Here is a 23311-nt window from a genome sequence, read left to right on the forward strand (position 1 = left end):
GACTTCCCACCGTAAATCTGAATGATTCCATTCCACTATTATCCATCAGATAAACAAACTCATAGGTCTCCTTAACCAGCCTCAAGTCGACACGCTTGCAGCCCGCACATATACGGTGAGGTCACTCGGGCGGAACACAGCCTCACTCAAAACACACTTATTTGTCAGAGATGAGGCGGATCCTATCATCGCACAATGTACATACTAGGGTCGGCTTAAGGAATCTCAAAAAGTGGGTTTTACTCGTAACACTAGCAGTCAGTCAAGTAAGACTAAAATAGCCACGGAAAGGAATGCTACCCACTACGCAAGTTTTTTTTTCTAGCATAGAATGACATGTATGTCTCAAGTTCACCACATCGTCTATATGAAACCCAGATAGTGATCTGTAATGAAACCTCAGCTCTATGTTTAACCTGAGGCTTGGTTTAATTCTCATCTTCTCATGTAGTTTGTAACCTGTTCAAACTGTAAACTCAAATCTGAGGATCTAGTTAAACAGGAAAACATGTAATCCCAAATATCAGGTTATTGTCCTTACAAGCCTGTCAGATGTAATCCAATGGGCTGGAGAAATTCTATAGTGCATGTAATTAGATGAGAGTGGCTGACACGTTATCAGGGACTGAACAAGAAGGGGTTGTCACACAACAATGTAATTTTTTTTTAAAAAAAGAAAAGAATAACCTGAGTCCATCAGATCAAGTTTTGTCACAATTTTCCTTCGTTCAAATTACCTTAGTTTCATGACAAGTACTTGTAAACTCAGTTTAATATTTTTAACACTTCATCAGATCAAGTCACAATAAATGTATAATCAATGTTTCGACACCAGACTACAGCATACGAACATATGCTTTTCAAATGATGAAAAATGTTTTTCTATGTTCCTGGATAAAAACACTACATCTTAAAGTTTAACATGAAATCTGAGATATCAATTTACAAATGAAATTTCAATTCAAAATTGATGGACAAACTCTCAGAAAATCAGAAGCGATTTTCTCTTATGTCATGTTCTGCCTGTATCGACAACCATGCAATAGCAAGTGATTAACCATGCTGAGTAAATAAGATCAGCATGTACACTCAGTGTCAATCAGCTCCCAATTATATCACAATACATGTCATTGCAATACAGGTATCTGTATTGTGATATATAGAAAATCTCACCCGAGTGTCTTTTGATATCAAATATATCACCACTAGTTGATAAAGTAACAAATATCCGAGGCTTGCTGAGGATATTTTTACTTTTATCAATGAGTGTTGATATATTTGATATCAGAAGACACGAGGGTGAGATTCTATTTATCATAAAAAATCACTCTTCATTAGTTTTCAATGAAAAATGTACATCTCTGAACAAAGTACTGCCATTAGATTTGCAGTGTAGCGATGTCATAACATTGTGACGTCAACAAGTTCATGACGTCATAGCATTGTCAGGGCATTGTACAAAATCTACTGTCAAAACGATATCTCACACAAGCGATATCTACTGTGGAACACAGTTTTGGATGATAAATTGGCATATATTGATATGCAATGTTTTTGCCAATACAGAGCCCAATGAAGTAACCTTTTTATGATAAAATGATGAAACTGAGTCTCACCTCATTCCGGAGTTTGGCCATTGATCCTTTCGTGTCCTCCAGCTCATCCTTGATGTCAGACAACTGTTCTTGTTTCTCTTCCCTGGAACAGAAACAGATTGTCAGACAAAGCTAAATATGGTTTTGTCAGTCAGCTGTTTAATGCCACACTCAGCAATATCCTGGTTTTATTACCCACAAGGTCAACGTATGGGTAGTTGCATACTAATATCGTACGTCACACAAGTGTCGTATCGCGTTGACCTGTGACTTGACCTCAGATTCTAACGATTTGATTGGATAACCGATGACCTCTCAATTAGGTCACATTCTGATGTAACTATTTTTTCATTCATAACAAACACGTGAATTCATTCATTCTACAACTTAAATGCATTGTGGGAATGTAAACATTGCGAAGGTTGCCGTGTCGCTGTTTAATTGTGAGTTGAACTGAGACAAAACATAAACGCAATGTTTCCACCAGTGATGTTAGCCGAATGAAGCAACTGGAAACCAAGAAACGAGGTGCTACGGAGTAGTTTACTGTAGGAGGCTGTACGAGGCGATGACAACTGACATGCATCGTGACGTCGGTTACCAAGGCAGTGACATCATTACAGTGTGACGTCATGCAAATATTGTACTACAGTACAAAACTCTTCTGCAACCTCTTTATGGAACCGGTTTCGGTTTGAAACCAAAAACATAACAAAAATACGCAATTTTGTCAATTTAATGCATGTAAGACATGGGTAATAAATAAAATACCACACTTTCGGTCTCATTACATACGAATTATCACGACTTATACAAACTCGACCTTCGCTTTTTTCGTTTCAGATACGATATCGTTTCATATAATTCGTATGTAATGAGACCAAGTGTAGTATTCTCTATATATCACAGTGGCCTATATGTGGACAAGACAATCAAGTGATGGATATTGTCAGCAATGATCCATGCTGTCTGGGAACAATGAGATGCCTCCAACCAAGCCGGAACCTGATTTCCTGATCTATCTGTCAGAATCCATGTTCAATATCGCACCCAATGTGGTCACCTTGAGTGAGTGAGTGATTTTGGTATTACACTGCTTTTAGCAATATTCTGGCAATATCACGGCGGTGGACACCAGAAATGGGCTTCACACATTGTACCCATGTGGTGAATCGAACATGGGTTTTCGGCATGACGAGCGAACGCTTTAACCACTAGGCTACCCAAGACCCCTGGTTACCTTGAAAAACAGAAGGTAATGACACATGGACAGACATCGGACACTGCTTTGAACAGTTCCTCAGTTTACTTATATTACATTAGGTTAATATGGGATGAAGGTTGTAGATGCCTACCAGACCAGTCCATCAAGCAAAGTTTGATGTGACAAAACTAGGATCAGTTGATCCTGGACCTGCTTCTTGGAAACATAGTACACAGTGAAACTTATTATTTCAGACAAGACCACTCTCCACTTTCTGTTTCTAAACACCATTTCTGTAGTCATGAATCACTGACGTTCCAAATAGGACTGACTGACTGAGTTTAGTTTTACGCCGCTTTTAGCAATATTCCAGCTATATCACGGCTGGGGACACCAGAATCCACATAGGAAAACACAGTCATAGCAACACGGAGAAAATCTACTCTTCCAAGTCAAATTTCAATCAGCAAATACACACAATGCCAGCATCAGTAACCATATTTCCATGTAATATTATTTTTTTATCAAATAAGGCCAGACCAATTATATTTCTTGTTTTATGGATTTTTGACCTCAGAATGCGTAAAAGCAGGAGGAAGAAATAAAAAAAAACCAAAAAATAAATAAATATCACCAGTCAAAGTAATATTCCTTAGAAATACAAAAAGTATTTTACTTTCGGGAATTTATGAAGTGTATATGGGGCAAAAAACAATCTAAAACATTTTCTTGCACATTTACATTTTTGGCCAATAAAAATATCAAAATTTTATTTTTTGAGCTGGGAAAATTAATTTTAATATTTTTTCTCATTCTTGAAAAAATACAACCGGTGGATCCATTAAACAAGAAATAAAATTGGTCTGGCCTAATATTATGTTATTTGTTTTGGCAGCTGTGAAGTGAATGATGAACAGATAACTTAGGATAACAAAGCGCTATATATATTATATCTATTAACGCATGTTAGGGTCATCTTCATATGTATATCTACAAGGAGTGTCACTGATATCAACAGATCCAAGATACTGGCAGCAGCAAAAGCAACAAAAAACAAAGTTCATTTACCTGTAAAACACTCTCATGATCCAGTAAACTACATCATATAACTGCATCCAACCCGCATACATAACAACCATCCATGAATGAGACTTCATCATATCATATCAACAATGACAACTTAATTTCTATCTTGGTACCAAGTTAGTTTTCCAACAAATCCAAAGCTGTTTCTGTCCTCCCTTCCCCAGAATTTGCTGCCATAGCTACAGACTGTGTTTGAATCTCCCTCGTCAGTTAGAGCACAGATGTCCACCTTAACCCTCTCCCTGCTGCACTGTGATCTAGCAGAATAGTCTGAATCAGGCTGACCAGATGGACAAAGACCTGTGGTACTTGACCACCTGGGAGGCAGCTAATTGAGGCCATTCATGATGGTCAGCTGAGAGGGGTGACACCTCCCCTGAAACAAACGGCCCTGTGGAGTCTGGGACCTCACTCTACACTATCATTTGTATGTGTCCACAACAGGAGCATCAGTATCAGTCTCAGACAGATGCTCGGGGCAGTCCCAGGATAAACAGTTCTAACAATACCATAAACAACCTAGCAAAACAGAATTAAGAATATTCAATTGCTGTAGAAATATTTACACAATGCATAACAAGAAATCAAGGAGGTTCTGAAGAGCCTGAATATTTCGCTGCTCTCTCTCCTATTTTTATCTGTATGTACTGAATGTGAAAATAACCCATACTTTCATTCTTAAGTTCAAATAACACGTAAACAAATACTGCACACTAGCACAAGCTCAGCATCTGTAATTTCCAACCATATCTCAAATGTTTCTATAAAAACAGGACTCATTTCTTTCATATTACTTATGTTCTGTTAGCTTCTCTGTGTCAGTAGCTTGTGTTTGTGCAATACGAAATTTTCTTTCCTCAACATACATGAAAACAATGCGATTTTGAGAGGATTTTGTTCCTAATCCCACAGTCAAACCTTCACATCATGAACCTGACCAACATATTATTGTTATTACACCAGGAAATTCTCTGCAACTATCTTTCTACATTCACTGTAGTTGAGTGTTTCAATGTATCCCGATAGTCTGTGCCCAAAACTTCAGCTAACCTTGGCATGACTCTTAGCATCAGTTTCATCCAACTTAATGTTATGTGGATTATATTAGTTAAGCTTACTATTCCATACAGAATTATACTAGATATTCAGCCTACAGTGGCTAAACTGCCATACAGACCTTGATACAAATATGTCAAATACAGCCCATGCAAGTCTACAAGTCTAGATTATTGCAGTTTAAGGCTTAAAATGAAGAAAGTCTCTTGGCTCATTTTCATCATATTTTATCAAGATGGTTGTTTAATTATAAAATATGTTTATTTCTGCAACTAGATGTTGTCTGTTAGTCATGGCTAAATGCACAGACTTGATAAAAACCCTTTGCTCAAATCCCAGTAAACTTTAACTGCCAGCCATGTTGCTAGCTATACCAACAAATGAAGACATCTGCCTGTCTTCACCTGATAACCCATGGCCCATGGTCAAGGATGTTGAATCAATTATAGGGGCTCACGCCTGTGTTTACTTTGTATAAGGGGGTTCAGGAAGGGGGTCGCTGGAGGGTAAGCTCTATTAGTATGTCAGAGAGGGGCTTGCTCTATGTTTGTAGTGGGTGTAGGGGAGTGTGCTCGCTCCAGACTGGACACTTGGTCAAGCATGCCAAGCATACTTCCTCTATCTCAGCGTTTCAACTACGCAGTCTCATAGAGATAGAGGAATGACAGGGGCATCTGGTTTTAAATCATTTTTGCTCATCACAAACAACCATGTTGCTGGACAGAGTGAGTGAGTGAGAGAGTGAGTGAGTGAGTGAGTGAGTGAGTGAGTGAGTGAGTGAGTGAGTGAGTGAGTGAGTGAGTGAGTGAGTGAGTGAGTAAGTGAGTGAGTATGGTTTTACGCCACTTTCAGCAATATGCCAGCAATACAACGGAAGGGGACATCATTTTACCCATGTGAGGAATCAAACCCGGGTTTTCGGCATGACAAGTGAACAGTTTAACCATTAGGCTACCCCACTGTCCCGGACATACCAAACCAATAATAACTGACCAGCCATTACACAAAATGACCTCAGTACTAACACAATCATACTTCCGACAACAGTCATAGTGTTAAGATCACTTTGAGCAACAGGCAAAAGGGGATTGTTAGTAAAGTTGGACTGGGGTATAATTTCTGGTTCCCCTTAAAACAGGGTATATTCTTATTTCAACAACAGAACTTTTTTCAAATACCATTTCCCCAAACAGGAGCAAATTATTTTAATGTTTTTCCCAATCCAGAAATTCAAGGATACTACTCAAGAACTACTATTCAATGATACACCAAACTGTCTATTAATAGGCTTTCCAACATACACAGAAGTAAACATCACAGTATCTCTGTTAAAACCTGACGGATATTTTAATATAGCTGATCAGGGATATTTTACTTCCTGACATAAAGAAGTAAAAAATAGCTGATCACTGTTCCAATAGATATCGAGAGACATCTATTAGTATATACCAGACATTGTGGAACTAGCACAGAGCTGGGCATCTCTTGTGAAGCCCGTTCACATCCATGTTGCTATAGTTTGCGTCAGACACACAGTGATATTTCAGTACAGGCCTGACTCTAGAAGGAGCCTGTACAGCAGTTCAGGATCTCTGCATTCCTGTCATTCTTAATGTGGCTTTATAACTGTAATCAAGTGTTGGAAGGTAAGCCTTCACTTTGGGCCACGCTTTGTGATTTTAAAGGCGTTGTTACTGATTTGCTTCAGTTGAGATGAATGATGACACTCACACTAGAGAAATAGTATGTGCAGGTGAGTCCTGAAGCTCAACACATACCGAAGAAAATACCATACAAAATATCATCATTGTCATCGTCACTATCATCATCATCATCGTTGTCATCATCATCATCATCATCATCATCATCATCATCATCATCACTGATTCAATTGTCTTACGCCATGTCAGCCATATTTGTTTCATGATACTAAAATAGTGGCATATGCCAATGTGGCTATTTGAAAACAGAGGGATAATAGCTCAAAATCAGCAGTACAAATGATTCCCCCCTTTGTGAGGGTAATAAAACTGAACCATGAAACTGAATTTTATGAATTGTAAATATAGCACAGTCAGCAATATTTATACGGAGGCTGTGTCTTTCTGGGACTGCATGTCAGTCTACGTCTACTGATGTGACCATACTTATGGTACATGTTGAGCAGAGTTATTGGCAACCCAATACCACCGTTATACCAAGCATGTATTTGTGGAACTACTTCCCTGTGGGATCCACACAAACATTATGAAGGATTGGCTGGTTCATATCCAGAAATTGTCTATGTCTAAAACATCCAGCAGATGTTTTCAAATTAAGAAATGATCAGAAGACTCTCCTGTAAGAAAATGTCCTAAATCAGTGCGACACAATTAATTGTAAACTAATTAAGCAATCAGCAGACAATCTTAATCCTTGACTTCAACAATGATGACAGAAACGTGGGCTAAACGAACACTACCATGACACTATTTCCCTCCAGGTTAAGTACAAAGACAAAGTCACTATAGACTGTCATCCCAGACAAATGGGCCGAACATGACGGACAATCATAGCAACATGGTGTCTGACAGGGCAACAAGGTCGGTCATCTGAGAAGACAGCTGATGGACATGGTAACAACAAAAGACAGGCAGTTCATAATGTCAGGTAACGTGGCAGGTTCAACAGGTCCACTCAGTAGGTACAAGGGTATACTGTATGTTTGTTGTGTAATGAGACACTTCAACATATGGTGGTAGTAAATGCCAGGGTCCCGATCCACGTTTGTTGTGCTACGACATTCGTAAAGTATAGAGTTACGACAGGTCATAACGTTATGAACGCTTTGTGGATGGGGACCCTGGACCAGGCAATTCAGTGATGGACTGAATGAGCATTGATCCACACAATTGAGTGAGTGAGTCAGTTAAGATTTTATGCCACACTCGGGAGCATTCGAGCTATATGGAGACTGTCTGTAAATAATCGAGTCTGGACCAGACAATCCAGTGATCAACACCATGAGCATCGATCTGTGCAATTGGGAACTGATGACGTGTCAAACAAGTCAGTGAGCCTGACCACCGATCCCGTTAGTCGACTCTAAAGACAAGCATGGGTTACTGAAGATCAATTCTAACGTGGATCTTCACAGGTCTGCACACAAATGGGTATGATGACATGCGTCAGCCAAGTTAGTTTGACAATCTAATCCACACTCAGCCCAGCGATCACTAACCATCACACCATTTTTAATTTGCACATGACTGACTTTCTTCTTGTTTGTTAACAAACACACTTATCTTGAAATGAGAGCAGTCTGAGTTATGAAAGACTTGCAAAGTGATTTAAAATTGCTTTGGATAATTAGAGAAAAGCTTTAAAACTACAGGGCTTTGATGTCTGTATGTGGCACCATATAAACATTACAAAGAGGCAATTAAATTGCAAATGGAAATATTTTTCATATATTAGGTTAGTTTTTCAATTTCATAAGATGTTTATCTAAAACTGAAACAAGAAACATGTATTGTAGTTTGCTTAACTCTTTCAACACCAGTCAACAAAAGCCTTTTACTGCCATGACACCGAGTTCCCAGAGACTCTGAGGTCATAGATGGAGCCTATGTTTATCAAGGAAAATATCAGCTTGTAAAACATTATTGCTACTACATATCATACATCATTTGAAAGGTCTAATCCTACTGTTTATAAATATGAATTTATTTTTGATCATATTATTCAAATAATCCAACTACAATGTAAATAATTTAATTTTTAATGAAAATGCAAGCTTAAAAATTTATAATGTCCAGATAAACCACGAAGGGAGCAAAAAATGCAGCAATTTTTTCCATTTGTTACATGTCATAATATCCCCTTACCTTTTTCTTCTATATTTTCATTTTTACGTAATCGGAAAATTATTTTTAAAAAGATTTCTCAAATAATATGAATGGTCATCTATTTCCCGATATCAGTGACTTTCCGCTCAGTAATATGATACAACAGCGGGAAATACCTTGGTTTTCGAAGCTTCGTATGAATAACATGTGAGACGATTCGTTTGCTGGTGGGTATCGTTCGAAAGCTCTGAACATCAACAATATCACTGTACCCTTGCCAAGAGTATTTTCACAGTTGTAAGAAGCGATTGTATTGGATAAAAATTCGTTTCTAATGATGCTTTTTCGCCACAGTCTGATATAAGCATTGTGATTGGTTAAAATCGTACACATGACCTAAGGCAGCCAATCATATTACAGCAATGGATACCGTTCTCGTAAACGAAAACTAATGATTCAGACGAAAGTTTTGGGTAAATTCTGAACGTGTTACGCAATAAATCACCACCTATATATATATATATTATGGAACTTAGTGGACGTTTTGTGCTAGGTTATGACCTCTGACAAATATGCTTCATGCATATATTTTAGCATTAAACATCATGTCCGAGTGTGAAGTTCAAGGCGACGAAAGCCGAGATGTCACTTGCATTACAATACACGATCGCTCAAAAAAGATGGAAATAGTAAGTTATAATGTACATTTGACAACTTTTATGAGTACTGTTGTGGATTTTATTCTTCAGTTTATTTAACTATTTTCTCGAAACATCGTTACTTTGCTCTTTGACAACTTTGCTGTGGACCCTTGCCGAAACATGTGTCCGAGAATTGTTTTTTTTTCAATAACATTGCGAAAATAGTTTATAATTCTAATCCTGTCGATAATATATGGACATTTGAAATTTAATAAGCTTTTTCAGACATTGTGAAAAGTGATAGATTTGATAAAAGAATCATATGTTAGTTATATTCCTAAAATTATAGATCATTTTGATGCGACTACTGCCTGGCTGGTTTACCGCCTACGGTGTCTGGGGACTGTGACGTCTTGGCCGGTTTTCCGGTGTTGAATGGGTTAAGAGATTGTATATGATGTGATAGACTAAGGCTAAGTCACTGAATATATATCATTTTGATAGTAACAAATAATCTCATTTGAATTGAAAAGGAGCCCCAGTGAGATGGTAGATTCAGAACCTGAGGAAATCTAGACTTGCTTCATTTAGGGCTTTAGCATTGCAGGGAGGGCTAGGCAGAAGGAAAAATAATGTGGTTCAGGGACTGGGACAAGTCTTTAAGGTAAAAATTAATAATTTAAATGATAATTTCTTAAACATAATAAATAACAAGACTGATGTCCTTGTACTGTCTGCATATCTAGACTTGCCTCTTTGAAGGCTTGAATTACAATACATCCATGGGCTCAGCATTCAGGACAGCCTTGGAGCATGTCTAGGACTGTGAGACAGACTAATGATGTGACATCACCACATCTTGCTGGCCTTTGGCCGACCACAAGGAACAAGGTCCAAGAGAGTGACCTCTTACAACAAAAATAGGTTAATGGGGACCTGCTTTTTTACCTGGAATCCCAACAGGTCAAGGGCATACTGAATTTTCTCTACTAAAAGAACTATGCTCAACTGGTGCCCATTCTCCTTTCATGTTGTATCCTCCATGTAAATGGGACAATATGACTGCGTTAATAGGTATATCATTAACTGACAGACATCCACCACACAAACAGAATTTAGCGAACATTACATCTGGAATGTCTTGAATCAAATTTGCAGAGCAAGTCTACTGTATTTGTACTGCATATTTTAGTTTGTTGTACGGGCAGGTCTTATTTTTCTTCCATGCAAATGGCACGCACCCAGAAATACAAAATTAAAACTTCAGTCCTGATGATTACACAATGCCAATTAGAAAGTGGTCAAATGTAACACATGTTATATTTGGGATTACACTTTCTTAGTTAAGTACAAATTCTAGTACTTTTTGAGTTGAGTTGAGTCCCATCCGGGATTTGAACCCACACCCTCAGAGTCAGGCACTTAATCGCAAACACGTAAAGTCAGCTGCCTCACACTTTGTAAATCCCAAATATAACACACGTTTCAGTCCTGATGTTTGAAACTCAATTCCCGAAGTCCCCATTTGAAGCATACAAAAATTATAACGAGACTTACAGTTCCTGTCTAGTGCGACGTGCTTGGCCTTGGACTCAGCGAGTTCCACTGCTAGATGATGTTTCTCGGGGGTGACTGTGGGGACTACAGGAGCTGCAGCACCCTCAGCCTGGGACTGGTAGAAGTCTCGCTCCTGGGACAGGTCCGTCATCAGCTGCAACACATAGGGGGTACTTAAATACACAAAGGATACTTGAATACAGAGGGAATACTTGAATACACAGGGGGTACATCAATAGAGAGGATATCTGAACACAAATGGAGTACTTGAATGTATAGGTTTACCTGAATATACAAGGTACTTGAATACATACAGGATACTTGAAAACAGAGTACCTGAATACCCAGGGGTACCTTAATAAAGAAGGTACTTGAATACACATAGGTTACTTGAAGACAGGTAGTAATGGTTGTACATTGTGGATTCATGTATTAATTACTTCTTAAACATTTGCCAAAAAATGCTGTTTTTCTTAATAACTTGAACATCACATGGGAAGAATAAAACCAAATCTACTTTTGTTGAGTGCAGTACTTAATTTCAGTAATGAACAGAAATTATTGTCCAGCCAACTCACTCACTAAAGTTAGGACTATAGTGTCCGATATACTAATTGACTATCATTCAAATAAGAATACGCATAAGCAATCACATTTTAATATCCATTGTATAAAAAAATCCCTTGTACAGTTTGTTTGGTGTTTAATGCTGCACTCAGTAATGACAGTGGCCTGTAAATATTTAAGTCTGGACCAGACGATCTAGTGACTGACATCATGAGCATCGATCTACACAATGACTTGCGTCAACCTAGTCAGGGAGCTTGACCTCCCAATCCCATCAGTTGCTGCTTATGGCTAAAAACAGACCAGTCCTAACCCAGATCTTCACAGGTGTTAAAAGATACCAAAACAAGAACAAATAAACATAAAACTGATCATTCAATTTTTAAAACAATATCTATACACCAACTAAAAGGATGAAAGGCAAAGCAGTAATTATTTTCATAACATGAATGTTAGCCACCTCACCAGGGCTTCAACCTTATACAGGCATGTATGACAATGCAAGTTCTGTTGTACTGAGTGACTCAGTCCCGAGTTCTGAAAGTGCACCGTCCATCAAAGGGTGATGGCAGCAACGTCAACACCAGACAGTAGTTGACAAGTGTGCAGTTGCAGACATTACGTCAGACTGAATCACCAACTGCCATCCATGCTTCCTCCTTCATATATATCATGCCCCTGGAACCCTGTGTCACCCACCATCAACTGGACCTGCTCAACGACCTGTTCCCAGTGACTAACTCCGAACATCTAACTGAGTGGTCTATGCTGTTGTATGTTGCAGTATTCCAGATATAACACAACCACAACCAGGCAGACCCAGTTTAGGGGCAATGATAAAAAAAAAAAAAAAGAAAAAAAAAAAAAAAAAAACCCAACCTGTTTGAGTGTGTGTGTGTGTGAGTGAATTGGGTGTTATGCAGCTTTTAGCCATATTTCCAGCAATATCACCAACCAGCCAAAAACCAGGAATGAGTGTGTGCGGAGTGCACGCTTTTTACATACATTGTACTATGTTGGGAGCATGTACTACATGTTGGGAATTGAACCGGGCCTTTGGCCTGTCGAGAAAATACTTTAACCACTAGGATACCCCACCACCCCAATGAAGTCTGACCTTTCATGAGGAGAATAGTCCAATTCAATTTTTTCCATTTTTAACAAATGAGGAAGTTTGTAAGAGCAGTAAATCATGACATATGAAAAACTGAAACACGTACATTCGGAACATGGATTTATCATTTACAATTGAACAGGGTGACACACTCACAGACTCACAGCTGATGATATTTTACAACTGCTTCAACTCATAACAAGGTACTGACAGACTGACACCTGATGGGTTCATCAGACTGAGATTTTACAGCAGCATCACTGACTCATCAACACTGATAAAATATGTGATTCCCACATCCTGATTCTAATCAATACATTATCTTTCCTTAATCAGTCTTTGACTGTTCATATTTGTGCATATTACTCAGATTCAGAGCATGAAACTGATTTTGTCCCTTCCATTGCCTACTTGACCGGGTCGTTTATCAAATTTGTTACTTGATCTCAAATACAGTAATAATAATAATAATAATAATAATGCATATTTATATGTGCGCCCAATCCACCTCGACAGACATGCTCAAGGCGCTACAGAGTCAAGTATGAACATATGTACAGAAGTAATACAAGAGCACATTAAGGTAGATACTGCTGGAAGAAGTAGGTTTTAAGTTTGGACTTGAACAAGTCGAAATTGTCAATAGTTTTGAGGTCATAAGGAAGAGAGTTCCAGAGAGTAGGGGCTGCATAGGTGAAAGAACGCTGTCCGAAAGTTTTCAGTCTGAAGGAAGGCACAGTGAGAAGATCCTGGCTGTTGGAACGAAGATTGCGTGAATTGGAGTATGGTGACAACATGTTAGACAAGTATTGGGAGCAAGACCGTGCTTGGCTTTGTAGGTAGATAACATCTTCATTTTGTGAGAGCACACACATAAGCTTCATCATCGATCTGCACCTACAAAGTCCTTGGATGAGGGCGTGGCTGTGGGTCTTCACACTCCAGGAAACAAATATTGATTGTTTAATGTCGCCGTTCTGCTTCAATCTTGCTTTGTTTGCATATCATTTGCTGAGCTTCATCAACACAGATGCACTATTGATTATCTTCACATCTTTTATGGAAGATTACTGAGACATTCCGATCAATACCAATTAGTTCTGATGGCTCCATATTGATGTTTTCCTTCATGTAATTATTGGGTCGGCCTCTTCTTGACACCACCAGAAACAAACAGCAATGGGAAACAAAGTCTACAATTCAGTGAAATGATTGTACCAATTCTTTCCATTATCTCACGAGTTAGAGAGTGAGTGAGTGAGTGTGTGGGTTTGATTGAGTGTGTGGGTTTGATTGAGTGCGAGTGAGCATGAGTGAGTGAGTTTAAGTGAGTGGAGTGAGTGAGTGAGTGAGTGAGTGAGCAAGTGAAGTTTTGCTCAATGCGGCAGTCACCATTATTTTAGCTCTACCATGGCCCTTGTAAACAACTAAGCCTAGACTAGACAATCCAGAGGTTGATATTAAGCCCATATTTCTGACACATAATGACATAACCAAGTCACCATCCTGACTCAACAGGCCCATTGTCATTTTGCAGCAAGGAGCATGTGCCTAATACACCAGATTTTAACCAACACTGTCAATACACTAAAGGGAGACAACTCTTGCACGACTGAGACATGTTCACCTTGTGCTCAAACATTATAAACGTTCCAAGTGAACGGCAATAGAAGTACCTCTGAGACATCGTCCCTCTCCTTGATCAGCCTGGTGAGGTGCGTAAACATCTTCTCCGTGTACGCTTCCAGCTCTGCTGGGGGCTCGATGGGGAGGACAGCCTCACTGTCATCTGTGATCTGGAACACGTAACGCCAAAAATGAATGTCATTTCATCATGCATATACTCATGGAAACAAATAAGGGAACACATGAAAGTACAAGTGTTCCTTTATTCTTTTCCAGGTTTCTTCGCAAGGTATGTATTGCACTGTGAGTGAAATTCTGGAAATATATAAAGGAACACTTTTACTTTCATGTGTTCCCTTATTCGTTTCTGTGAGTATATTTCATTTTATCTTAGAACATCCCATCCTCAGCCTATCACAAGATTCACGATCACACAGGACAGGTCAAATCACTTAACATGTCAGAATAATTAACAAGGTCATCCTACAATTAACCATGAGCTCGCCAATTTCTGATCAAATGATCAACAGTGAAAGACTGACTGTGATATTGAAACTACTAGCAAACAAGGATAAGTTGGACCAGCGCAGAGAACGCGTTTACGAAAAGTAGGCAGTGCACAGAAATGAGCAAAACCGTTTGGTTTGTGAAAGGTAGAGCAGATGTAGGCTCGTGCACGTGCATTGCATGACGATGAAATTGATTTCGCACGTAGATGCACACACCTTGCTCATAAGACTCTCACATTGGTGGAGCAAGTCGCACTACTCTTGATTGTGGACAACCTGGGGCCCCTTTGCCAACAATAGTGGGCAGCACTCATACATACTAATATGGGTCAATTGTCAGGTCGGTGCTCAATTTATCCTTGTTTGCCAGTAATTGTCAAAATTATAAATATCTTGTCCTGCCATAGCCGTACCTAATGGAGACAGTCTAAGAAAGTATGTAACAAAGAAGAATGGTTGGCGACCACAATGAACTGGCAACATCATAACCTAAATGATTCATGATTTCTTTTGACTTTCCAAACCCTATGCATCATCAGGGAAAACAGCCCAATTCCCACAATCGTTCTTCAATAATTCTTCTACGATAATACTACAGAGTTGAAACACATCAACAAATAATTGTCCATTTCGGAGTAAATGTCCCTCTGTCCTAATTTTCCACCCTGCTCATATTCACACTTCTGGTCATTTGGTTCACAAATATTCAGTTAGTTTTGATACTACCTCCCTTCTGATTGCTTCATTAGATCACTGTCAGTAAACAGGACCTCTGCCAGAAATCCATAATTTTTATAATGTGAATTGAGCCAAAATGGAAATTATGGCTATGAAATAGAGGTAAGTTAAATGAAAGATTTATATTTGATCATTCTGAACCTACAACAGCTATCTTGACTGTCAAGGGTCATGTGAGCAAAGATGAAAATATTCATAACATATACATTTTAAGTTGTTCACTGGTCACGAGGGGGCATGGGTTGATGTACCCTCGATGTTTGTTTATGTTCCCTGAGCCCAAACATCGAGGGTACATCAACCCATGGACCCCGAGGGACCAGTGAACAAAGTATTTATCTTACTGAACACCTTAATGTTAATTTTGAATTGCTTGAAGCACGGGTACAAATTTTTTGTAGCCATTGCTAGATTTTGCTGACAAGTAAAACAGATTTAGAGTTATCTTCCTTCCATCGATTTGCATTCGCAAAACATCGGTAATTTCCGTACATCATACATGATTCAATGTTATTCGAGATAAAGAATTACTACCACGAAGTGCCAAATGAGTTGCCATTGACAGCGGGGTACACTGAAATGTTACTCGCTTGTAAGATGGTACATTGAAAATAATAGAAGAGCGCTCAGCCAATCAGAAAACGACATTTCTGTGTGAGGTAAGATAAATTATATTGACTGAGTGAGTTGCCAGGATATCACTAAGGTGTATGTATTTAGTTGTTTTGTTTGAACAGAAAGTGAGACTGTTACCACCCCAGTCTGTGTTTGTTGTCCATCAGTCTCAAAGCAAACATCCGTGGCGTCTGCCCCTCTACCACTGACCAGATACACCTTCCAACAAACACCTCAGGCCTGTGTATCAAACACAACTTCTAACTTACTGACCAAACCTGTGAAGCAAAATACCTTTCTAATCCACCGGCACTGAAATTATCTTTCTGGAATCTTTCAACAATGTAATGTTTAAAGTCTGAAAACAATCACTGATTGTAAATATCTGACATGCCCGAATCTATTTCATATTTTACCCCAAAAAATTAAACCCAACCTTTTCTCATATCATTTCAAGCATCATTTGTACCCTTCAGACTGTCACAGCTTTGTATGAACAAATCTGAATATCATCTTTATCTGCAGTAGAATGGAGTGAGTGAGTGAGTATGATTTTACACCGCCACTAGCAATATTCCAGCAATATCACGACTGGGGACACTAGAAAGGGGCTTTAAACATTGTACTCATATGGGGAATCGAACCCGGGTCTTCAGCTTGAAGAGTGAACAGTTTAACCACAGGGCTACCCCACCGCCTGCAGTAGAATGGAAAGCCATTGAGCACCAACACACTCAGGTCAATACCATTAGGACAGAAAAAATCTATTTCACATAAATATCCATCATCAGATTTCCACACACTGACATCCTAAATCTGGTTTACATTACATGGACTTGAATATTTCCACGATTACTTGAGAGTGTTGAGCCCAGCTGACAGATACGGTGGCCATCAGCTGACTATCTGTCAGTGATACAGTGGAGGTCCAACACTGTTGTGCTGACATGGGTCAGAAGCCGAGGAGGGCAATGTTCTGACTGAGTGACTCCCAGTGAGGGGAAGTGAGGTGATACAGATTAGCTGCTCATACAGCAGCAGCTTCCAGATGTCAGAGACGCTCAGTGTGATGGGCTACATGTACCAGGGTACTACCACCGTACTACCACCTGACTATTCCATAGAGAATGAGACTTTTCAAGCTTGTATTTCCATATCTCATTACAAATAGCAAACTGTACAGCTCTAATCATTGGTCTAACCATTATGGATGAATTGAGATACAGATGAAGGAATCTAAAACTTAATTACACTAACATACATAAAATTCCTTATCAAACGGACGCTTAATAATAAGTGAATAAACCCAGGGATGAAAATGAAGTTTTGAGAAAAACTCTGAAAACTAGCCAAAGCTCCTGATTTTTAGACCTTTAAACCTGGCTCAGAAATGACAATATCATGAACACAGCAACCATTAAAAAACTTTATATCTGCTGAAGCACATTCATACAATTGTCAACAGATTTAGACGATTCACAAAAATGACCCTAGGCCTTATGAAATTCCCGGAATTCCGCGGAAAATACTCATCCCTGTAAACCATTTTGTCCGAATAAAAAACAACTTCAAAAGGTGCTGATAGAAGACAAGAATAACAAATGAATTGAAATGATACTCCATCTACCAGTAGTCCTCTTGTCTTTCCATTCACAGCCCTAAATGAAGAAAGTCTAGATTTCCCACGCCTGTACCTCAGGTCTCAGTGGGGCTCCTTACCAATTTAAGTGAAGCTATTTATTTCAAAACTACATATTTTCAGGGACTATCAGTCCCCATGCCTAATCTAAGAGACAGCACGTTTCTCCAGTCCCTACTGGCAGCTCTACTCCAGACAGTATCACAAGCTCATGGATCTTGGCTGAGGCCTTCGAGATGAAGACACTTATTGATAAACTAGAGAGCCATGTCAACTTCAAGTTTATGATAAACAGAACGCTTCATTACACAAGCATGGTATGGTGGTTGAAGGTGGTCACACACACGTGTCTGAAAAGCTCATACATGCGTCACCCACGAGGGAGCTGATGAAGAATTAGACTAATGCTTAGTCTCTGAATATATTTAATTTTGATAGTAACAAACAAGCCCATTTAAATTGAAAAGGAGCCCTAGGGAGACCAGAGATTCCTGAACCTGAGGAAATCTAGACTTGCTTTATTTAGGGCTTTAGCACTGCAGAGAGGGCTTGGTAGTGGGGAACATAATGTGGTTCAGGGACTGTGAGACAGACTAATGAAGAATCTGCCATCTGACATGCTGCTGTAGTATTTACAAGCCACTTACCCCTTGCCGCCTCTCTTTGAAGGCTTTGCATAAAGAATCAATTATACTGGCACTGCTAGATGGATCCCGTCCTGTATTTACAACATCCCCAGAGTACGTGTGTTATACATGAGAATTTACCAAGGGACTTGTTAAGGATGTGTTACTTTCTCCTTGTACTGTACACATGGTAGACGTGTGATGGATGACAATTACTGTGCAGGTATTCTGTTCCCAGTTGAACACACAGCAATGTGTTGAGAATTACTGAAGCTGTTTCAGGAAGCTAGTAAAGTGTTAAGCTGATGGTGTGAGATTAACTGATACTGTGTGAGTTGGGTTTAATGTCACTAAATTGAACAGTATTCCATTCTTTTATGGCATGTGAGTGAGTTAGTGGGTATGCTTTTATGTTGCTTTTAGTAATATTCCAGCAATATCACTATGGGGGACACCAGAAATGGGCTTCACACATTATACCCATGTGGGGAATCGAACCAGGGTCTTCGGCGTGACTAGCGAACGCTTTAACCACTAAACTACCCCACCGTCCATTTTACGGCCCATTTTACGGCATGTCCGCTTGATGTGGGAGTAAAGCCCAAAGCGATGCAGATCTTATATTTTGTTAATAATCTTTTATGTAACCATACAATTCCTTCATTTGTAACACTCCAAATGTTAATCAACACAGGTATTTTGGTTTAGCTTTGAATAGCATATCAGATATTTCACTGCATCTCAGCTTAATGTGGAAGAAAACCCTTAATACTACCTTACTGCTTTGGTGAAATCCATGAGCACAGGTATGATGATGACAAAACTATAAACATAATCTGGGAGAACTGGTTAATGGTGTGACCTGGGATGCAACACAACACAACAAACATGTCACATCTGGTCTTGACCGCCTCTGTGGTGTAGTGGTTAGAGCGTCCGCCCGGAGAGCAGAAGGTCGCGGGTTCGATCCCCGACCGCGTCATACCAAAAGACGTTAAAATATGATACTTGTTTGTCCCTGTCTGGCGCTCGGCATTAATGGGAACAACAAGGACTGGTCGGCTCGGAGTCAGTATAATGTGTCTGAGTGGGGTATTCATGCTTCACTGTGGCATGGTATCTCAGTGGGCTAGCACTATAAAACCAGCTTCAGTTTAGGCTAGTACAAGCAGCCGCACATACACATACACACGCATGCACATCGTCATATGAGCGAAATATTCTCAAGCACGACGTTAAACCAAATTTCACCTCACCTCACCTCTGGTCTTATCATAACAGTCAATGACATGGCTATATCATAATTACTAGTCATAACACTAGGGAACATTGGACCAGGCAAACCAGTAGCTGACGGCAATCATCTTCTATACCAGACACAAAAGTAAACTGAAACTCATGGGTGTTTGCTGTTATGACAACTGAGATCCAGGTTAGAATTGATCTTCTGCAACCCCTGCTTTCATAACAGGCAACTAACAAGATTGGGTGGTCAGAAATGCTGACTTCGTTGACACATCATTATATTCCAGCTGCATAGATCGATGCTCATGATGTTGACCACTGGACTATCTGGTCCAGACTCAAGTATTAATACTGCTGAGATCGATGCTCATGATGTTGACCACTGGACTATCTGGTCCAGACTCAAGTATTAATACTGCTGAGATCGATGCTCATGATGTTGACCACTGGACTATCTGGTCCAGACTCAAGTATTAATACTGCTGAGATCGATGCTCATGATGTTGACCACTGGACTATCTGGTCCAGACTCAAGTATTAATACTGCTGAGGGCAGCGATAAACAACAAACAAATCTATCCATGCTCCTGAGATATTTAAAATACTCAAGATGAAAGATATAACTGAAGGATCTTTAAGATGCCAACTCTTCCCTTCTATTCCAATCACAGAGTGTTGCCAATAATTCAACATCCAGTTTAATTAAAGGAAGGACATATGTTTTCAGCACAGGCCCAACATGAAAGAATCGCAAGCTGCTACCCTACAGCAGGCTCACTCTCCAGCAGGGAGGGGATAAACTGAAGATGTCTACACAGACACAAATGTGCCTCTGTAATGAGACAATTCCCCAACATCAAAGTTCACTCCATACATCTGTCCTTAAACACACCTAGCAATTGTCTTTGATAGCTGTTTAGCACACACATTGCCCAGCTGGACACTGACTCTACATTCAGGGGGTCAATGCTATTCTGATTACCTCCCTACACTTAATGGCAGAGGTCTGACCACTTCATAACAAACAAACATCAGTGATGTTTAAGTTATTAAATGAAGTGCTTTAAAACATCAGCAAGAGAAAACTGAAGTTCTATGTATATTTGAGATCAGCTTGTATGTGTTAGTCAAACTATATTCAGGAAATATCCCAGTTAAGTGGTTGCTTTTTCAGGAAATATCCCAGTTAAGTGGTTGCTTTTTTCAGGAGATATCCTAGTTAAGGGGTAGCTTTTGCATCTTATATTCAGGAGATGTCCAAGATAAGTATTAGCTGTAACATGTTCAATTCAAATGTCCTAATTAAGTGCTAGCTATACATGTCCTAATTAATCCTAATTTAGTGTTAGCTTTTGCATACAGCATCAATATTTTCGGCAGTTGTGCTAGCTGTGTGATAGAGCTTCACAACACTTAATTTATAGATGTCCTAGATAAGTGGTACTTTTAGGACATTATATTCAGTATATGTACAAGTTAAGTGGTAGAGATCTTTAGCACTTAATACACTGAAGTTGTAGCTCAGTGGTAGATACAGAACATAATAATGACAACCTCTTGACGAGTGGTATATTTAGTATGTTATACTTCTGAGGTATCTTGTGCAAATGTGAGAAGCCAGCAGGTGGCTCTGCTCGAGTTAAGGATCACCCTAAAGTTGTGTCGCCTTTGTCGTACCGTATGTGTTTCCTATAATTGAGCAATCACCATGTTTCAATATACCAGTTCAAGTATCAAGTGACTGCCTGGCCTTACTAAACGTCTTCTGTCGAGACATGTACGTGTTATCGTGACCCACTGTCAGTCAAAGTCTCACCAGGTCAAGCAATTATACCACACACCTGTATTATCTAACCTGAACAAAACCAAACATTCCTTATTGTGGGACACCTATCACAAGCTGATTACAATGGACACACATCATCGGACACCTGGATTGCAGTGGGAAATGATCTCAGTTCCAGTTGTGTCTGGACAAGGGGAATACAAGCCATTAATCTACTGGCAGCTATGAAGCAGTAATGAGGTGAGGTCAAGTGAAATTGGGTTTAACGTCGTGCTTGAGAATATTTCGCTTATATGACGACGTGCATGCGTGTGTATGTGCGGCTGCTTGTACTAGACTAGACTGAAGCTGGTTTTATAGTGCTAGTCCACTGAGATACCATGCCGCAGTGAAGCATGAATACCCCACTCAGACACATTATACTGACTGCGAGCCGACCAGTCCTTGTTGTACCCATTAATGCCGAACGCCAGGCAGTGACCAACAAGTACCATATTTTAACGTCTTTTGGTATGACGCGGTCGGGGATTGAAACCGCGACCTTCTGCTCTCCAGGCGGACGCTTCAACCACTACACCACGGAGGCGGTCCCGAAACAGTAATGAGCCCCCATACAACTTGTGTGTGTGATAGTTGTTGAATGCTGCACACGCTGTCTGTAAATAGTAGAGTCTGGACGAGACAGTCCAATGATTGACATCATGAGCATCAAGCTATGCTGTTGGCAAGCCTGACCACCCGATCCCACAAGTCTCTACCACTTACTACAAACTTAGATTGACAAACTGAGTGAGTGAGTGTGTTTAGTTTTACGCCACTTTTAGCAACATTCTAGCAATATGACGTCAGAAAGCAATATTCTAGCAATATCACTGTAGAAAAGGGCTGCACTCATTGTAACCATGTAGGGGTCTTCAGCATGACAAGCGACTACTATGACCACAAGGCTACCCCGCCACCCCGGGCTGCCGAAGACAATCTTCTATGACAGTTGAGGTTACTATCACATGATGGTAGGTCTCCAAACAATGAAATATGGTAGTCTTCTGACAAAGACTGTTAACACAACTACATCATTGACCACTGAACAATGAATATGATTATACAGAGTTCAGCAATATACCTATGATACCACTTGAGAAAGGCTTCACACACTTTTCCCCACTGTGAATTTAACATCAGCTTCGACAAGGAAACACAAACCATTAGGATGCTATTACACTGGAAGAGTCCACTAATTAACCAACTTACAGAATGTCAGGACAATTACTAAGCCAGGGTTCTGCCTCATGCCTCAAAACCTCCACACGATCCAAACAAATGCAGGTATGCTGAAGAGGCTAACCTTAGGATAACAACTATGTGATATACTGGATGCCCAAGAAATATTGAGCTGAATGATTGCTGCCTCCTGAACGGTACGTACCTCCTTGATGTGTTCCACGATGGCATGCTGCACTTCTATCTCGAGCTGCTTGATGTTCTCGATGAAGCTCTGCTTGTGTTCACACTGGACAGCACATCCCAGCACCAGCAGCAGCACCTTGCGGATCTCCTCAAAGCTGGAGTCTGCAACACAATTAGTTTATTACAATGACTACTCATGTCATTCTCCTGCTATGTCTCATCCCACATTCAGGAATATGATGGTATTCTGTAAATATTCGATTCTGGACCAAACAACCCAGTGATTGATATCATGAGCAATGCTGTATACTGCAGGGTACCAAGTCATGTATTCAACCAAGCCACTGTCCACCTGAGCCATTTAGTTCCCTTGTGATGGTAAAGGGCCCATACTCACATGGAACCCTTTGGTTTCAATTTGGACTCCTTGGTCTCCTGCCACTGTGACAATCGTCCACCAATAATATCATGGC

At 39.8% G+C, this 23311-nt stretch overlaps 1 protein-coding gene across 1 annotated transcript in view; it reads right to left on the reverse strand.

Moving 5' to 3' along the window:
* The window catches only part of LOC124291980 (girdin-like), a 96424-nt gene that overhangs the window by 23938 nt on the left and 49175 nt on the right, over positions 1 to 23311 (reverse strand). Inside the window, 5 exon segments of the mRNA XM_046729058.1 lie at positions 1617 to 1698; positions 7747 to 7766; positions 10986 to 11120; positions 14324 to 14443; positions 22858 to 23000. Coding sequence (XP_046585014.1) covers positions 1617 to 1698; positions 7747 to 7766; positions 10986 to 11120; positions 14324 to 14443; positions 22858 to 23000 — 500 coding nt within the window.

This window comes from Haliotis rubra, unplaced genomic scaffold (genome assembly GCF_003918875.1).
Source record: "Haliotis rubra isolate DU_JTF1 unplaced genomic scaffold, ASM391887v1 Scf504, whole genome shotgun sequence".
Classification (NCBI taxonomy): Eukaryota; Metazoa; Mollusca; class Gastropoda; order Lepetellida; family Haliotidae; genus Haliotis; species Haliotis rubra.